The 17488-nt window shown below is 57.7% G+C and overlaps 1 protein-coding gene across 3 annotated transcripts in view; it reads left to right on the forward strand.

Annotated features, from left to right (window-relative positions):
• Nucleotides 1–17488, forward strand: part of SCMH1 (Scm polycomb group protein homolog 1) — a 61902-nt gene that overhangs the window by 17398 nt on the left and 27016 nt on the right. For 2 of the 3 annotated variants that reach the window (XM_068150918.1, XM_068150920.1), the window contains exons 2-7: nt 2243–2349; nt 6767–6861; nt 9604–9672; nt 14685–14755; nt 16106–16340; nt 17268–17356. In XM_068150918.1, the coding sequence (XP_068007019.1) occupies nt 6837–6861; nt 9604–9672; nt 14685–14755; nt 16106–16340; nt 17268–17356 (489 nt within the window). In that variant the 5' untranslated portion in view covers nt 2243–2349; nt 6767–6836. The remainder of the gene's footprint in view (nt 1–2242; nt 2350–6766; nt 6862–9603; nt 9673–14684; nt 14756–16105; nt 16341–17267; nt 17357–17488) is intronic. The other variant, XM_068150919.1, reaches the window with a different exon arrangement.

Here is a 17488-nt window from a genome sequence, read left to right on the forward strand (position 1 = left end):
TGAAGGCACCCAGTAATAGGACAAAGAATAATGGATATGAGCTAGAACCCAGGAGGCTTCACCTGAAGATGAGGAGAAGCTTCTTGGGTGTGAGGCTGCTGGAGGCCTGGAGCAGGCTGCCCAGAGAAGCTGTGGAGTCTCCTCTGGAGCCTTTCAAACCCACCTGGCTGTGTTCCTGGGTGCCCCTGCTCTGGCAGGGGGCTTGGGCTGGGTGATCTGTGGAGGTCCCTTCCACCCCCTACCATTATGTGATGAGGATGGTGAAACAGCACCCAGCATGGCTGGGAAGCGGGAATGGCAGCACCTTTGGTGGGCAGGAACCTGCAGTGCTGCCCTCAGATTTCCCAAGGGAATGTGTAAGGGAGAGCTGTTCCTGACTGGTGTGTGGTGGCAAGAGAGCCTCAGCTGCAGCTGAGGTGATGTGGAGGGAGTGGGCTGGTTGTGGTGCTCAGCCTCCCATGCTTCTGTAGACCCTCAAGGACTGCAGGCATTTTGGTGAGAAGCCATCAGGACCCTCCTGTGGCTGTGCCATGGGAGCCCCAGGCAGCCGCATTCTCACAGAGCCCTGGCAGTCTGCAGAGCTGCCTTTCTTTCCACGCTCCCAAGCTGTGGGCTGTGCAGCCAGCCTCATCAAACCACTCTGCAGCTTCCCTCTTGGTAGTTTTCTTCCTCTTCTTTCTGCAAACATCTTGCCTGCTGGCAGCTACATTGTCCTGAGAGGCTTGGAGCTTGGCACTCTGTCAGCAAGCCTTCAGTTCCCCCCTCAATCAACGATGTGAGCAGACTTGGCCTCCCTCCCGAAGCTCACCATAATCTTCCTCCTACAATAGGAAGTCCAAACAACCCCAGGAAATCATTCAGATGCAAGTGGTGCCCTCAGTGGAATAAAGAAGTGCCTGGAAGAGACCTTAAGGTCCTCAGCTTTTGGTAATTCTGCAGTGCAGAGGGGTGAGGGCTTTGCAGATAAAGAGATGACAGCCCCCAGGAGGGCTGTGGGCTTGGGCCAGTGTCTCCCACCCACATTTGCTCCCTTGCTCTTTCCCTGCCCTTGCAGCTGCAACACTTGGTGGAAGGATTCTGCAGAGCAGGCTGCCCTCTAGCACCAGAACAAGAGGACACAGTCTCAAGCTGTGCCAGGGGAAGTTTAGGCTGGAGCTGAGGAGAAAGTTCTTCCCAGAGAGAGTTGTTAGCCACTGGAATGTGCTGCCCAGGGAGGTGGTGGAGTCCCCATCCCTGGAGGTGTTCAAGAGGGGACTGGACGTGGCACTGGGTGCCATGGGTTAGCAGTCATGAGGTGTTGGGTGACAGGTTGGACTTGATGATCTTTGAGGTCTCTTGCAACCTTGTTGATTCTGTGATTTTGGTGGTGTTTGAGCAGTGAAGCTGATGGAGAGCAGCAGCCTGAGCTGCCCTGGGATGCTCTTCCCAGCCCTGGCTGCCTCTGCTGCTTTCTTTCTGGAGCAAGGGAAAGGTGTAAAGCAGTGCCAGGGGGCCCTGGGGGGCTGCAGCACTGCTGGTGCCCCCAGGCCTGGCAGCCTGGCAGGAAGCAAGTGCTGGGCTTTTCCTTGCCAAAAGCCAAGGTGGGCTGTGTTGGGCAGGGCTGGGCACCTGTGGGTCAGCTGGCAGTGGAGCTGTGAGCGCCAGCAGCCTGTGCCTGCTGTGACGCCACTGGAGACGCTGCTGTGCTTTTGGGTGCCTTTGTCCTTCCTCAGTGTTAGTCACTCCTCTTGCTAGCATCCTCCATGGGGGAGCTGTGTGTCTGGTAAGCTTCCAGTGAGCATCTCTGGAGCTGGGTTTTCAGTGCTTCAGCCCTGCCCTGCTGCACGGGGGGAAGGGATCATTTGGAGCCCCCGCTTCACCCCCTTCCCACTCCTCCTTGTTTCATGCACCTCTCCTGTGGTCTCTCTCCATTTCTAATCAGGGCTGGGCTTTCAGATCCTCCTTTGTGCAGCCCTTTCCCTCTACAGCAGCTGAACTAGTTTCTGTCAGCTCTCTGATGTGCTCCTGCTCGAATCAAAGGTGCTTAACAGCTGCAGAGTCCCCTGTACTTGTTGCAAGCCCAACTTAAACTGTGTCAGGTTCCTCAGGGTGCTGTGGCAGGTGGGGATGTTTGTTGCAGTTGTCTTTAAATTTAAATGTGGATGTTTTAAATGAATTAAATATGAAGATGAATAATGCAGCTGCTCCTCTCTCCTTGCTGCAGCTGGATGCAAACTTCTCCATTTTGTCTCCGTGCTTTCAGGTTCTGCTATGCCGCAGTGGTTGTGCTGCCTTGGCTGTCTTGTAGGAGGGATGGGGAACTAGAGCCCATGACAGCTCCCTGGAGCCCTTGGCACTGTTGAGATCTTGGTGAGTGGAAGCTGGCTGGGGCTGTGGGAAGGGCACTCTGCCTGCTGCAAAAGGCAGCAAATCAGTTCGGCCTCTTTGGCTTTTGAAGGCAGCATCCTACTGGAATCAGTTTGCACCTTGAGCTCTCCTCTCAGGACAGAAAGCCTGGAAACCAACTGCACTGCTTAGGCCACACCTGGAGTCCTGTGTCCACTTCTGGGCCCCTCAGTTGAGGAAAGATGTTGAGGTGCTGGAAGGTGTCCAGAGAAGGGCAACAAAGCTGGGGAGGGCTCTGGAGCACAGCCCTGTGAGGAGAGGCTGAGGCAGCTGGGGTTGCTTAGCCTGGAGAAGAGGAGGCTCAAGGGAGACCTTCTTGCTCTCTACAACTACCTGAAAGGAGATTGTAGCCAGGAGGGGGTTGGTCTCTTCTCCCAGGCAAGCAGCACCAGAACAAGAGGACACAGTCTCAAGCTGCACCAGGGGAGGTTTAGGCTGGAGGTTAGGAGGAAGTTCTTCATAGAAAGAGAGATTGGCCATTGGGATGTGCTGCCCAGGGAGGTGGTGGAGTCCCCATCACTGGAGGTGTTTAGGAAGAGACTGGATGGGGTGCTTGGTGCCATGGTTCAGTTGATTAGATGGTGTTGGGTGAGAGGTTGGACTCAATGATCTCAAAGGTCTCTTCCAACATGGTCTATTCTATTCCTATTCTATTCTATTCTATTCTATTCTATTCTATTCTATTCTATTCTATTCTATTCTATTCTATTCTATTCCATTCCATTCCATTCCATTCCATTCCATTCCATAACCTGCAGCTGTGCTCTGTACTTGCAGGGTTACAGACTTGCTGTGGCCTTGGGCAGCCTGATCTAATTGGAGGTGTCCCTGCTGCCTGCAGGGGTTTGGACAAGATGCCCTTGGCAGATCCCTTCCACCTCAGTGCAATCTGTGAATCTCCAAGGATGGGGATTCTGCAGCTTCTCTGGGGAGCCAGAGAATGGGAGCCAGTGGGCACTGCCAGTTCCCAAGTGTGCAAGCTTATGTCCATTGCCTCTTGTCCTGTCACTGGGCACCAGGGAGAAGAGTCTATGCCTCTCCTGAAACCCATCCTCAGATACTGATAGACTTTGATCAGCCCCTCTCAGCCTCCTCTTCTCCAGCCTAACCAGCCCCAGGGCTCTCAGCCTCTCCTCATATGGGAGATGTTCCAGGCCCCTCAGGATCCCAGTGGCCCTGTGCTGGACTCTCTCCAGTAGCTCTCTGTCATTCCTGAGCTGGGGAGCCTTCCAACCCTGGCAGCCCCAGGTCCCTCAGCCTTTCCTCACGACACAGATGCTCCAGTCCCTTCACAATCCTCATAGTCTCTCTCCAGTACATCCTTGTCCCTCTTGAACCAGGCCCCCCCAAAAGGGACACCATACTTGAGCTGTGGCCTCAGCAGAATAGAGGGGGGATGAGAGCCACCCTCTCTGAGTCCCTGTGCAGCCTCAGCCTCCTGCTTTGGGGCTGAATCCCCTCCTTTTGGTTTATTTTAAATAACAGTGGCATTGGCAATGCCTCATTCTCTTCCACCCCTTGCTGGGAGTCCCCTGCAGTGTGGCTGAGGGACTCTGGCAGCCCCAGTGTGCTTGGGGAGCATCTGAGGTTGCTGTGCTTGCTGTCTGTGTGAGGCAGGAGGGTGCGGCAGTGTCACAGCTTCCACGAGTGGTCACAAGTGGTTCCTCCAACCCTTTCTGCAGGGAGGGCTCACCTGGCCCTGCCAAGCAGGGCTCTGACCTGCTTTTCAGAGGCTGTTGAGTGGCCCAGGAGCACCAGCGCCACGCCACACTATGAGGCCTGTGGTCAGTGTGTGGCTGGCTTCAGAAGGTCCCAGCTCCGGAGGGGCCGAGCAGAGGTGCAGAGCCAGGGCATGCCTTTGGAGGAGCCCTTTTCCCCGGGGGGGTATGACTGGGGGCTTTTCCTCCCAGCCCTGCATCTGCAGAAGATGCTGCAGAGCAGCACTGCAAGCTGTACAGAAGCCAGAGACAGGCTGCCTGCTGCTGGTGAGAGGGCAAGAAGCTGCTGCTCTCACAACCAGACAGGGTGGGTGAGAGGGGCAGCGAGAGACTCTGGGTGCTATGTGGGGGGAAAAACAGCCAGGGGAGTTCCTTCAGGGTTTAATGTTCCTTCTGCTCTGTGCTGCAAGCACTGCTTGTAAGGGCTGCAGTTTGTGATGCTTTCATAGAAAATGAAGCTCTTCATTTCTCTTCTCCAAACCACAGCTCCTCCCCAGGCTGAGTCTGCAGCCTACCCCCAGTGCTGTGTCCTGAGATGGCTTCTTCTGACATCCTCCTGCCTGCCCCTCTCTGAGCAAAGTGGAGTTACACTCACACAGTTAATAGAATCATGGAATGGTCTGGGTTGGAAGGGGCCTCCAAGGCTCATCCAGTCCAACCCCCTGCACTCAGCAGCGACATTCCCAACTAAATCAGGTCACACAGAGCCCTGTCAGGCCTCACCTTGAGTATCTCCAGGGATGGAGCCTCCACCACCTCCCTGGGCAACCTATTCCAGTGTCTCCCCAGCCTCACTGTGCAGAACTTCCTCCTGAGCTCCAACCTAACTCTGCCCTGCTCCAGTTTCAAGCCATTGCCTCTCATCCTACCCCGCAGCCCCTTCTGAGCAGCCCCTCCCCAGCCTTCCTGTAGCCCCCAGCAGGTACTGGAAGGCTGCTCTAAGGTCTCCCTGGAGCTTTCTCTTTTCCAGGCTGAACAACTGCAGCTCTCTCAGCCTGTCCCCATAGCTGAGGTGCTCCAGCCTTCAGATCATCTTTATAGGTTCCTCTGGACCCTCTCCAGCAGAGCTCTGGGGCCTTTCCTGAGAGCTTGGCTGCAGCTCAGCCCTCCTCGCTGGTGTTTTCTGTCGGGGCTGGGTGAGGCTGGCAGCACGCAGAAGGCACTGCCCTGAGAGGCCAGCCACGGGCTCTCTGCAGCTCCCCAGAGCTCTGCTTTGCTTCTGAGCAGAGTGTAAATGCTTTGCTTCCCTGGGGCCAGGCCAGGCAGCTTCCCTCCAAGCAGGGTACAAAGAGCCGCGGCTTGGCCGCTCGGTGCAGCGCTCATGGCAGAAATATTTCCCAGGTCATTGTCCCTTCTCTCATCCTCATTCCCCAGCAGTGCTGCCAGCAATTGGAACTGCAACTGGGGCTCTGCTCTGCCAGAGTTAATGTTGTGTTTCCATGTGTTTTCTTTCATAAATTTCAGTTCTGGGCCCTTTGTTAGTGAGCAGGAGCAGCCCCTGCTCCCTCGCACAGCCGGGGCCTGCTGTGGAGCCTGCACCAGGGCTGACAGCTGCTCCCTTCCCTGGTTTGTGCTGCTCCTCTCCCTGGTTTGTGCTGCTCCTCTCCCTGGTTAGTGCTGCTCCCTTCCCTGGTATGTGCTGCTCCTCTCCCCTGGTTTGTACTGCTCCTCTCCCTGGTTTGTGCTGCTCCTCTCCCCTGGTTTGTGCTGCTCCCCTCCCTGGTTTGTGCTGCTCCTCTCCTTGGTTTGTGCTGCTCCTCTCCCTGGTTTGTGCTGCTCCCTTCCCTGGTTTGTGCTGCTCCTCTCCCTGGTTTGTGCTGCTCCCCTCCTTGGTTTGTGCTGCTCCTCTCCTTGGTTTGTGCTGCTCCTCTCCCCTGGTTTGTGCTGCTCCTCTCCCTGGTCTGTGCTGCTCCTCTCCCCTGGTTTGTGCTGCTCCTCTCCCCTGGTTTGTGCTGCTCCTCTCCCTGGTCTGTGCTGCTCCTCTCCCTGGTCTGTGCTGCTCCTCTCCCCTGGTTTGTGCTGCTCCTCTCCCCTGGTTTGTGCTGCTCCTCTCCCTGGTTTGTGCTGCTCCTCTCCCTGGTTTGTGCTGCTCCTCTCCCTGGTTAGTGCTGCTCCCCTCCCTGGTCTGTGCTGCTCCTCTCCCCTGGTTTGTGCTGCTCCTCTCCCCTGGTTTGTGCTGCTCCTCTCCCTGGTTTGTGCTGCTCCTCTCCCCTGGTTTGTGCTGCTCCTCTCCCTGGTTTGTGCTGCTCCTCTCCCTGGTTTGTGCTGCTCCTCTCCCCTGGTTTGTGCTGCTCCTCTCCCCTGGTTTGTGCTGCTCCTCTCCCCTGGTTTGTGCTGCTCCTCTCCCCTGGTTTGTGCTGCTCCTCTCCCTGGTTTGTGCTGCTCCTCTCCCCTGGTTTGTGCTGCTCCTCTCCCTGGTTTGTGCTGCTCCTCTCCCTGGTTTGTGCTGCTCCTGCTGCCGTAAAGCTGAAGTTGTCCAAGTGCTGGAGCAGGACTGGTGGTGTCAGGGGCTGGAAATGAATGGTCTGCGTTGAGCAGGAGATGTTCTGTGCAGCCCGGGGTGAAAGAGCCTCTCTTTCCTCCCCGCTGTGTGAGTAGTTGATGTGCAGATGACTGCCTGCTCCGGGCCGGCAGTGTGCTCATCTTGGTTTCTTTTGTCGCAGGCATCTTCGGTTCCCTGACGGCAGCCAGCGCCGGGAGCAGGCCGGCAGCAGGCCAGCAGCAGGTGATAGAATGCGGAAGCCAGGCCCTCAGAAAGGTGAGCGAGCTGCTGGCACAGCCAGGGCCCTGCCACCCAGCGCCACAGCCTCGGGGCTCAGCGCTCGGGGCAGCCGGCCGTGGGGTGGGAGCAGGGGGATGGGATGGAGCTCTCTGTGCCTCCAGCAGCGTGCAGGGGATGGCTCCTCAACCCACCCTGAGATGGGGGAGGGGGAGGCCCTTGCTGGCTGCACCCCTGTGGCTGGCAGGGCCCAGGGCCGGGGTGCCCTGGCGGGGCACGGGGTCAGGGTGAAGGTGCCCTGGGAGCCCTCAGCACAAGCCATCTGCTCTTGCTCCCAGTGGGAGGCAAACTGCTCCTGGCTGGCACAGCCTCCCCATCTAATGAGGTGTGAAAGCAGGGAGCAGCCTACCTTGTGGAGCTGGAATCTGCCAGGGGCACTTCCCTCTGCCCACCCCTCCCATGCAGGGCCACCACGGTGCTGCCTTGTGTCTGCTTGTCCCAAGCAAATGCTGGAGCCAAGCAGGCCAGGTGAGCTGCCCCTGGTGCTTAAGGAGCCCATTGATTTCCCTCGGTTTGGTGCCAGTGTGCCTGCTCTGGGCTGAGCTCTTCCCAGGGGATGGGGGAAGGGAGAGGCTGGAGCATCCTCGGCAGCTCTTTGTTCCCAGCTGCCTCACGCTGGCAGGGTTTATGGCAGGAGATTTCTGTGCTCGAGTTGATCTTGTTTCAAAGGGCTCCTTTGCCCCTCTGGTGGCTCATCTTGCAGCAGCATTATCCTCTTCCTAACGCTGCTTGTCCTCTAATGAAGTGAAAATAAATGAAGGCAGGCAGGGAGTGGGGAGAGCCCTGCTGCGAGGCAGCTGGAGGGCTTGGCAGTAGAGAGGCAGGTTGAGCAGTCAGCAGCTCGGCCTGGCTGGCTTCAGCCTCTCACACAGCTTGTCCTCCATGCCTGCTGCAGCAGGGCAGCCTGCCCCCAGCCCTGCTGCCCTGCCCCGGGGTGCAGCAGCAGCTCCTGCATGCTGCACACGTTGGCTTCCTGCCCTACTTTACCTGTGCCTTAAATAATGCAGCCAGCCTGCCCTTTCTTCCTGATTTGCCTGCAGAAATCCTCCTGTCTCTTTGCCTCTCTGCTGCTTAATGAGGAGTTTTGCATGTGAGAGGTGAGGAATAAAATGGGACTTCCCCTGCAGTGCCTTGTGAGGGGCAGGGCTGCTGCTGGAGAGCTCTCCTGCTCCACGGAGAGGAGCACTGCTCATCCTGGGAGGCTTTTTTTGCTTCTGCCTTAATTACTTCATGTCCTTTCTTTTGGCTTCAAGGGGATGGCAGAATGCTGTCCTTGATGGGAATACACTAATAGGGAGGGAGTCCTTCCATGCTCCTCATTCATTTGTGTCTCTCCAGGGAGGCTCTTTGCCTGGTCCCTGCCTGCTGGTGCTGTGGCCACGCTCACAGTGACACACAGTGACACACAGTGACACACAGTGACACAGTGACCACAGTCACAGAACCATGGAGCTGTTTGAGTGGGAAAACCCTCTGAGACCATTGACCCCACCCCTCAACCCAGCAGCACCATGGCCACTAAACCTTGTCCCCAGGTGCCATGCCACAGCACCTCCATGTGCCCCTGGTGTTCACTTCAGTGCTAAGCTGCCTGCCATGCTCCTGCCCCTCCTGTTGGGAAGAGCCTGGCAAGGAGAGAAGATTGCAAAACTTCAGCAGCTTGGAGAGATGCAGACTCCAAAGGCACTGTCAGACATCTGGAGAGCCACCAGGCCACAGGCCACCAGCAGCAGCTCATGGCCTGCCTCTCTCAGCTGCTTGCCAGGAGATTTCACAACTTTTCCTCTTCCCTGCATCCTGCCTTTCACAAGGAGCTGCTCTCTGCAGGGAGCAGGCACATTTCAGAGAGCACAACCAAGCTGTTGTTTATAGTGGCCCTCAGAGTGCTGTGTGAGGTAAATGAGCTGGGCTGCAGCAGTGCTCAGGGGCCGAGGAGCTCGCTGAGGGCAGGCTCAGCCACGGCACACTGACCTGGCACCCTCTCCTGGCACCCTCTCCTGGGCTGGAGGCTGCTAGAGGCAGGGATGGGCATCCCTCACTTCCTGCTCTCTCACTTTCCACAGCTTTCTTGGGAGCTTTATGTTTGTTTTTGCAATTCCATGGCCCAGAGCTGTCCTGAGCAAAGAGGAGCTGCTCCCAGAGCTGCTGCTTCTTTGCTGTCCTGCCAGCTGCGGGACCTGTGGTGGTAGCCTGCTGTTGTGCATGGACAGGGGCAGTTGTGCAGCCTTTGGATGTCCTCTGTCCTCAGCAGAGAGGGTGGAGGCTGCTGGTGAGAGTCAGGCTGGCTGCAGTAACCTGCAGCTGATCAACAGGGTCTGGTTCAGGGTCCGCTTCTCAGGGCACAAGATCCCCATCCCCGTTCCCATCTAGTGGCTTTCACGTCTGTTCCTCTCAAGCCTTGCCAGCCCCTTCCCACAGCTCAAGTGGTGAAGCTGGAGCAGTTTGCTGCTCTTTGCCTGGTGGTTCAGCATGGTGGGAGAGCTCCAGCTGGTGAGGAGCAGGCAGAGGCTGAGATACAAGTCGCAGGTACCTCCCAGCAGCTCTTCTCTGGAGCCAGCTCAGAGCGTCACACAAGTCACCCCTGGGGGTGTGTCAGGGAGGACAGGGAGGTCACTGCTGTCCCCTGCAGTGCCTGTAGAGCAGGTGACAGGAGCAGGTGATGCTGAAGAGGACATTAGCTGCTTTCCTGCACTAACACAAATGGTTTGCTTCTTGTCTCAGCCATAGACTGGAAGGATGGTAAAAAGCACAAGTACAGCCGGCCCGCAGAGTCCCCCTCCCAGTACCAAGGTAAGAGAGCTCCCTGCTGCCCCCTCCTCCCCTCTTCCTCCCCCTTCTCCCCCCTTCTTCCCCCCTCACCACTCTGGATTTTCCCCTGACAGCTTTTTGAGTTGCTTGACTCTGCAGCCTGCCAGATGAACTTGCAGGGGAGAGCTGCCCTTGGACAGTGCTGGTGCTGTGTCTGGTGCTGACAGTCAGAAATGACCAGGATGACCCCGGGGCAGGCACACAGCTGGCTTTTAAATGTGACAGGATGGAGGAGATCTGCTCTGTGCTGCTCAGCCCTGAGTGCCAAGGGGTGACTCTGCATATTGATCCTTGTGCTCCTCCTCCCTGCTCCCAGCAGCAGCCAGCCCCATTCTCCTTGCTGTGGGAGGTGTGAGCCATGCTCACTCTTCCCCAGTGGCTCTTGCTCCAGCAGAGGTGGTGCTGGCTGGCTGGACACAGCACAGGGCTAGGACTGGTGGGACTGGGACATGATTTGGTGTCCCAGGCTGTAGCCCTGTGCACAGTGCCTGCAGGCTGAGCTGGTGGCACTGCCAGCTCCTGCTGTCTCTCAGGGGGATATTGCAGACAACTTCCAACTTCAGCAGGTTTCTGTGGGGCTTGTGTAGTGTGGTACAAGATTTTAGGGCCTGTATTTCACTTCCAGGGTGTAAGGGGATGTCCTCATGTCCATACTTCCCACCAAGTGTGAAGCAACAAGGAATGAAATGGTTGCCTGAGTGCAACCATTCCTAACAGGACACAGAAGTTTGCCTTCCTGAAAGGCTCTTTCTGAGTCTCCTGGGAGAGCTCAGGTGGCTGCTGTGCCTCAAGGGTTCAATTACCCTGGGCCCTGAGGTGAGACTCAGGGTGGTGGTTCTCAGGCAACTTGGGCTGTGGGTCACCATCAGCCCTTGCTGCTCTCTCTCTGGTCATCTCCTCTGTCCTTGTCCACCCCTGTACTGAAGTTCTGTGCACCAGTTTGGAAGGGACCTTCTCCAAGAGGAGGAAGTTTAGTAGCACCTCCAGTAAAGCCCTGGCTGCTGTGTCAGGAGGAAATGGCCTGACATTGTGCCAGGGGAGGGTTAGGTTGGGGATTGGGAAACATGTCTTTGCTGCAGGAGTGGTCAGGGATTGGCACAGGCTGCCCAGGGAGGTGGTGGAGTCCTCATCTCTGGAGCTGTTCAAGAAGCTGTAGCTGTGGCACTTCAGTGGTCATGGCAGTTGGGTTACTGGTGGATGATCTTCATGATCCTGTGATGTGGCAGCAAGGATCAGCCAGCAGCTCCCTGCAGGAAACCCTGAGCAGCTCGTTGCTGCCCCAAGCTTAGGCACACAGTGAGGGGAGAAACTGCAGCAGCTTGTGGCACAGAGCCTCCCTGACACAGGCTGGAAGTGTTTCTGCTCAGAGCTGCTCCTGAGCTGGGAGCCTCCATGGAGAACCAAGGCAGACAGCACCCTGGTGTCTGAAAGCTCTTGGCTTGGGCTCACACCTTCTTGAGTTTCTGCTGAGCAGACTGAGCCTGGGGGACCCTGCTCAGGAGGAGGAGGAGGAGGAGTGGCTGGCTGGCTGAGCAGGGCCTGGAAGTGGTCATGGCAGGAGCTGTGCCTGGCAGTGGAGAGCTGACCGAGGTGAGAGAGGCTGCCCCCAGCCAGGCTGCCGGCAGCAGAGCCTCAGCCCCTGGCTGTGCTGCTTTCATCTGCTGCCTGGGTGCTCGTTAGCAGCCACACATATGGGCTGCAGGCTTTAATGGGCTGCCTTGATCTGGGGAGGGCACCTTCCCCTTCCCAGCTGTGACCTGCAGCACACATGGATCCATTCAGTTGGATTGATGACCCCTCGGGAGCTGAAATGCTAATGGGGCCCAAAGCAGCCTTCAGTTGGAGATCTGAAGACAAACTCTGTCTGTCTTCATTTACATCCTGGGCAAAAGACCAACATGAAATCAACCTGCTGAGAAGCCAGACCCAGGGGTGCAGAGCTGCAGTGTGCACAGCTTCTGCAGGCTGACCTCTTGCCTGTGCAGTGTTCTGGTTGTGGGAAGTACTTTTGAAGGTTAAGACATCAGAGCCCACATCTGACACCCTGCCTGCATGCAATCCCTCCCTGTGGCACAGCCAGGAGCTTGCCAGAGGCAACTGAAAGTGAGGGACAGGCACCTGGAGCAGGGAGCTGCCCCCTCAGCAGGGAGCTGCAGAGCTTCAGGGAGTGCCCAGGTCCAGAGTCCTCAGCTTTTGTTTAGCTCCCAGGGGTGATGACAGAACCAGAGCCTTTCTTGCTGTGGCCTTCTCTGCTTCCTGGCTGTAGGGCAGGCCTGGTGTGTGTCACAAGTTGGCACACTCCCAGCAGTGATTCTTCCAGGCTGGGAGAGTGAGGGTGAGGGGAGCACAGAACCACAGAATGCTTTGGGTTGGAAGGGACCTTAAAGCTCATCCAGTGCCAACCCCCTGCCATGGGCAGGGACACCTCCCACCAGCCCAGATTGCTCAAGGCCTCATCCAGCCTGGCCTTGAACATCCCCAGGCAGGAAGCATCCACAACCTCCCTGGGCAACCTGTGCCAGTGTCTCCCCACTCTAAAGAATTTCTTCCTCATCTCCACTCTCAATCTCCCCTCTCCCAACTCAAAGCCATTGTCCCTCATCCTGGCACTCCCAGCCCTTGTCACAAGTTCCTCCCCAGCTCTCCTGGAGCCCTTCAGATACTGGAAGGCTGCTTTAAGGTCTCTCTGGAGCCTTTTCTTCTCCCAGCTGAACATTCCCAACTCTCCCAGCCTGTCCCCACAGGGGAGGTTCTCCAGCGTCATCTTTGTGGCCTCCTCTGGACCCTCTCCAGCAGCTCCAGGTCCTTCTTGTGCTGGGGGCACCAGACCTGGAGGCAGTGCTGCAGGTGGGGTCTGAGCAGAACAGAGCAGAGGGGCAGAAGCTGAAAGAGGGCAGAGGACAGAGGGCAGGTGAAGCAGAAGGTGATCTTAGGGCTGAGAGGATGTTCTGCTGCAGGAGCAGAGCAAGAGTTGCCCTTTGCTGTTAGGGATGAGTGAGGATTGCAGTCCCAGCAGGCAGCTCTGTCCTTGGACACTGCAGCTCCATCACCAGTAAAAGGGACACTTCAGGACTGGTTTGTTACAAAGCCAAGGGGTTCACTGGCAGCTGGAGAGAAAGCACCAGCAATGCTCAGAAAACCTTCTCCTGTGATCTGGCCAGGCCCTGCTCTGGCAGAGGTGAGCTGTGGAGGTCCCTTCCAGCCCCTGCTGCTCTGTAATTCTGTGAAACAAGCAGCTTGCAGACTGAGCTGGGCTGGCCCTCCAGAGCAAGGCATCCCAGTTACTGCCATGAGCAAGAGCACTGAGGTCTGTGCTGAGGACAGAGCCAAGCAGGACACTCTCAGTGCTTCCCCCTGGCCTTGTATCCTCCATTCCCAGCAAGCTTGGAAAGGGCCATTGGCCAGCACCCAGCAGCTCCAGCCTCCTGGCTGGCAGCACAGCTGCTGTGCAAGCTCCAGAGGGGATCCCTTTGGAGCTGAGTGGGGATCTGTAAGGTGAGCAGGATCCAGAGGCCTAAGGCTGAGGAGAGAGCCAAGAGCAGTGTGTCCAGGCCTGGTGCTAAGCCATGTCCCTCAGCACCACATCTCTGCCTCTTTGAAACTCCTCCAGGGATGGGGATCCAAGCACCTCCCTGGGCAGCCTGTGCCAGTCTCTGAGAACCTTTCAGTGAAGAAGTTTCTTCTGATGTCCAACCTAAATTGCTCCTGGTGGACCTTGAGGCCATTTCTTCTCCTCCTATCACTTGCTGCTAGGGAGAGGAGACCAACCCCACCTCACTGCAGCCTCCTTTCTGGGAGTTGTAGGCAGACTCTGTGCCAGTGGTTGGAAAAGTGTCCTCTGAGGAGTGGAGAGGGGCTGCAAGCAGAGCTCTGCTCAGCCAGTGTGGCAGCCAAGCTGTGCTTGCTCTGCTCCCTCCCACCGTGCCCAGCAGCGTGCCCAGCAGCATGCCCAGCAGCGTGCCCAGCAGCATGCCCAGCAGCCCTTCTGCTCTCCAGCTGAAGCTGGGAGATCATCAAAGCCCTCAAAGCTTCTCAGTGTGCATGAGGCAGAAGCAGAGCCTTGGTGCCTGGGTGCCTGGAGCGTGCTGTGCCCTGCAGGGGCTCTGACTGTAGCCCTTGCTCTGCACACAGCCTGGTTACAGACCTGCCGTGCAGGGGAAGCTGCTGCCTCTAATTGAGCTGCCACCAATGCTCCTCAAATGGCCTGGAAAAAGCTGTCTCCTGGGAGCCCTTGGGATGAATACAAGCTAATGTCATGCTGGAAGGAGCCTCTGCCAGCTGCTCAGCTCCAGTGGCAGAAGCCATGGTGTGCTGGGCTCACAGGAGCTTTTAATTGCCCCTTTGCTAGCAGATCTCCCTGGATGGCACCGTGGGGCTCAGGAGGGGCTCTGGGGTGTGAGCTGCTGGGCTCAGTGCAGCCCTGTGTGGAGGATCCCTGCTTCCATCCTGCACAGGCTGAGGACTCCCTGACCAGGGAGTTAATTCCTGACCTGTCTGCAGGTTGCTGGGGCTGGGCTGAGAGCTGCTCTGAGCCTGGCTCCTGGGGCTGGGAGTGCAAGGGGGAGCCACAGAGCCAGCACCCTGCAGGCTCCTGTCGCTCTGGGCAGCTTTCAGCCTCCAGTGGCTGCTCCTAATCCCCAGACTGAGCAGTGTGTCTAAGGGCTGATGTGTCTGGAGGCCTGCAGGGCTGCCCATCTGTGCTGGCTGTTGTGTGTGAAGCTGCAGGTTGTTATCCTCACTTCTTGCAGCCCCTTCCCAGCAGTGCAGAGGCAGAGCCACGCCATGGGCAGCACCAAGCTTTGTTCTGCCTGTCAGCTGTAGCTGTAAATCATCTGTGGCCACAGACATCAGAGGCTCTTGATGAAAACATGCTGCCTGTGAGCACCTCCTCTGTGAGGAGTGGAGAACTGCCAGTGCTAGGAGCCCAGCCATCTCTTTGCTGAGATCTTTCCTCCCCAGTTCCTGTGTTGAGTCCTTTTGTTTTCTCTTCTCAGGTCACTTCACCTGGGAGAAATACCTGAAAGAGACCTGTGCCATCCCAGCTCCTGCCCATTGCTTCAAGCAGGTGAGAGGCTGAAACAAGAAAGGCCAGGGGTGATGGTGGTGACCCAGGGGTTCTGTGCCTGGGACAGGCCCCTTTTTTGGCAGGGAAGATACTTAAGGGTATCAGAGACTTAATCTAAATTTGCTGAAGCAAAGATCCAAAGGATACAGTGAGGTGCTGCAGATGTTGGAGCAGCACAGAGGGGTTTGCTCTCTGCTGCACATGGATGAGAACAGGAGAATGTTTGCACTCTGCCAAGCACAGGCCCCTGGGAAGCTGTTCTGAGTGAGCTGTGATCCAGCTTCTGGGGGATCCTGCCCAGCAAGGAGGTTTTCTGCCAAGCTCACCCAGCCTGTGTGAGTGGCATAGAAGGGGGCACAGAGATGTGGGTGCTGGGTACAGGGGCACAGGAGGGAGTCCCACAGGGTGCAGCTGGGGCTGGGTGGAGGGGCAGCAGCACAGAGCAATGGCTGCTCGGGTCCTGGGTGGGCTTGGTGCTTCTCCTGAGGGCTAGGCTCGGTTGTCTGCTGATCACAGGGTGTCAGGGCTTGGAAGGGACCTAGGAGATGATTGAGTCCAACCCCCTGCCAGAGCAGGAGCATAGAATCCAGCACAGGTCACACAGGAACACATCCAGACAGGGCTGGAAAGGCTCCAGTGAAGGAGACTCCACACCCTCTCTGGGCAGCCTGCTCCAGGGCTCTGTGACCCTCACAGTGAAGAAGTTCCCCCTCATGTTGAGGTGGAACCTCCTGTACTGGAGTTTCCATCCATTGCTCCTTGACCTATCCCAGGGAGCAAGTGAGCAGAGCCTGTCCCCTCCCTCCTGACCCCCAGTCCTCAGACATTGATCAGATCCCTCTCAGCCTTCTCCTCTGCAGACTAAACAGCCCCAGTGCTGCAGTCCCCTAAGCATCCTTGTAGCCCTCCCTTGGACCCTCTCCAGCAGATCCCTGTCCCTCTTGAACTGGGGAGCCCAGCACTGGATGCAATATTCCAGGTGAGGTCTCAGCAGGGCAGAGCAGAGGGGGAGGAGAACCTCCCTGGCTCTGCTGGGCACACTCTGCTTGAGGCACCCCAGGACCCCATTGGCCTTCTTGGCCACCAGGGCACGTTGCTGTCCCATGCAGAACTTGTTATGCACCAGCACTCCCAGGTCCCTCTCCACAGGGCTGCTCTCCAGCAGGTCACCTCCCATGATGCCAGGCTGGCAGATGGTGGTTGGGGCTGACAGCTTTCTGTGGTGCCTCCTCCTCGCCGTGCTCGCAGGATGCTCTTGGGCTCCGTGCCACGCGCCTGGGGCTTCCCGGCAGTGGGTTGCCTCCCCTGGCAGTGCTGGCTCTGACTGGCTCCCTGTCTTATTCCTTGCAGTCATACACTCCACCTGCAAATGAGTTCAAGATCAGTATGAAGCTGGAAGCCCAGGACCCCCGGAACACCACCTCCACCTGCATCGCCACCGTGGTGGGGCTGACGGGCGCGCGCCTGCGCCTGCGCCTCGACGGCAGCGACAACAAGAACGACTTCTGGAGGCTGGTGGACTCTGCTGAGATCCAGCCCATAGGCAACTGTGAGAAGAATGGAGGGATGCTGCAGCCTCCTCTGGGTGAGCTGAAGCTCAGCTGTCCAGCACAGGGCCTGCTTTGAACGTGGGAAGACCCCAAGGGGCTTTGTAGTTCTGCGCTTGGGCCAGAGTCCTGCACGCTGCCCCTGAAGGGGCTGCAGGAAGGCTGCAGAGGGACTGCCCCCAAAGGCCTGCAGGGACGGGATGAGATCCCCTCTTGGGGTAGAAGTTTCACAGCCTGAGTGAGCTGCTGCTGGAGCTGCCAGCACTGGCACTGCACAGGGGTCTGTGCCAGCATGGTCACTGCAGGCTGTGCTGAGCAGCAGCAGTGTTGCAGCCAAACAGCTGTTTCCAGCTGCTGCAGGCAGTGAGACATCTCCCTGTGAGGCCAGGCTGAGGGAGCTGGACCTTGGAACATGGAGCAGAGGAGCCTGAGGGCTGCCCTCATTGCTGGGGATAAAGATGAGCAGGGCTGGAGCCAGGGCCTGCTCAGGGATGGCCAAGGACAGCACAAGGGGCACTGGGGACAAGCTGGAGCAGAGGAGGTGCCATGGGAGCAGAAGGGAAAACTTTGTCCCTGTGAGGGTGCTGGAGCCTGGAGCAGGCTGCCCAGAGAGGTTGTGCAGTCTCCTTCTCTGGTGATCCCTCCTGGATGTGTTCTGTGTGCCCTGCCCTGGGTGAGCCTGCTGTGGCAGGGGCTTGGACTCCAGGGGTCCCTTCCAACCCCTCACATGCTGTGGTTGCAGAGGTTCTTTGCAGCCACAGTGTGTCCTGTGCTCAGAGGCTCTGCAGACGGTCAGAGCTGACCCTCCAGCTCGGGACAGAGGGTTGTATAGGATCAGCAGCTGTGTTCCCATGGGAGCAGGCCTGTGCTGATCAGCAGCTGTGTTCCCATGGGAGCAGGCCTGTGCTGCTGGATCCAGGGCCCCCCCAGCCTGCAAGGCTCCAGCTCTGCTTCCCTCCCCGCAGGCTTCCGCCTGAACGCCTCCTCCTGGCCGATGTTCCTGCTGAAGACTCTGAACGGAGCAGAGATGGCTCCCATCAGGATCTTCCACAAGGTGAGTTCCTGGGCTCTTGCTGCCATGTCCCCTTCACTGCCCAGCACCAAAAGCACAGCTGGCACCTCCTGTCAGATCCCCTGAGCCTAGAGGAGATGAACGCTGCCCAGCTTTGCCATGCTGCTGCTGCTG

Source organism: Melanerpes formicivorus, unplaced genomic scaffold, assembly GCF_026170545.1.
Source record: "Melanerpes formicivorus ecotype bairdi unplaced genomic scaffold, bMelFor1.0.p_v2 SCAF_21, whole genome shotgun sequence".
Lineage (NCBI taxonomy): Eukaryota > Metazoa > Chordata > Aves > Piciformes > Picidae > Melanerpes > Melanerpes formicivorus.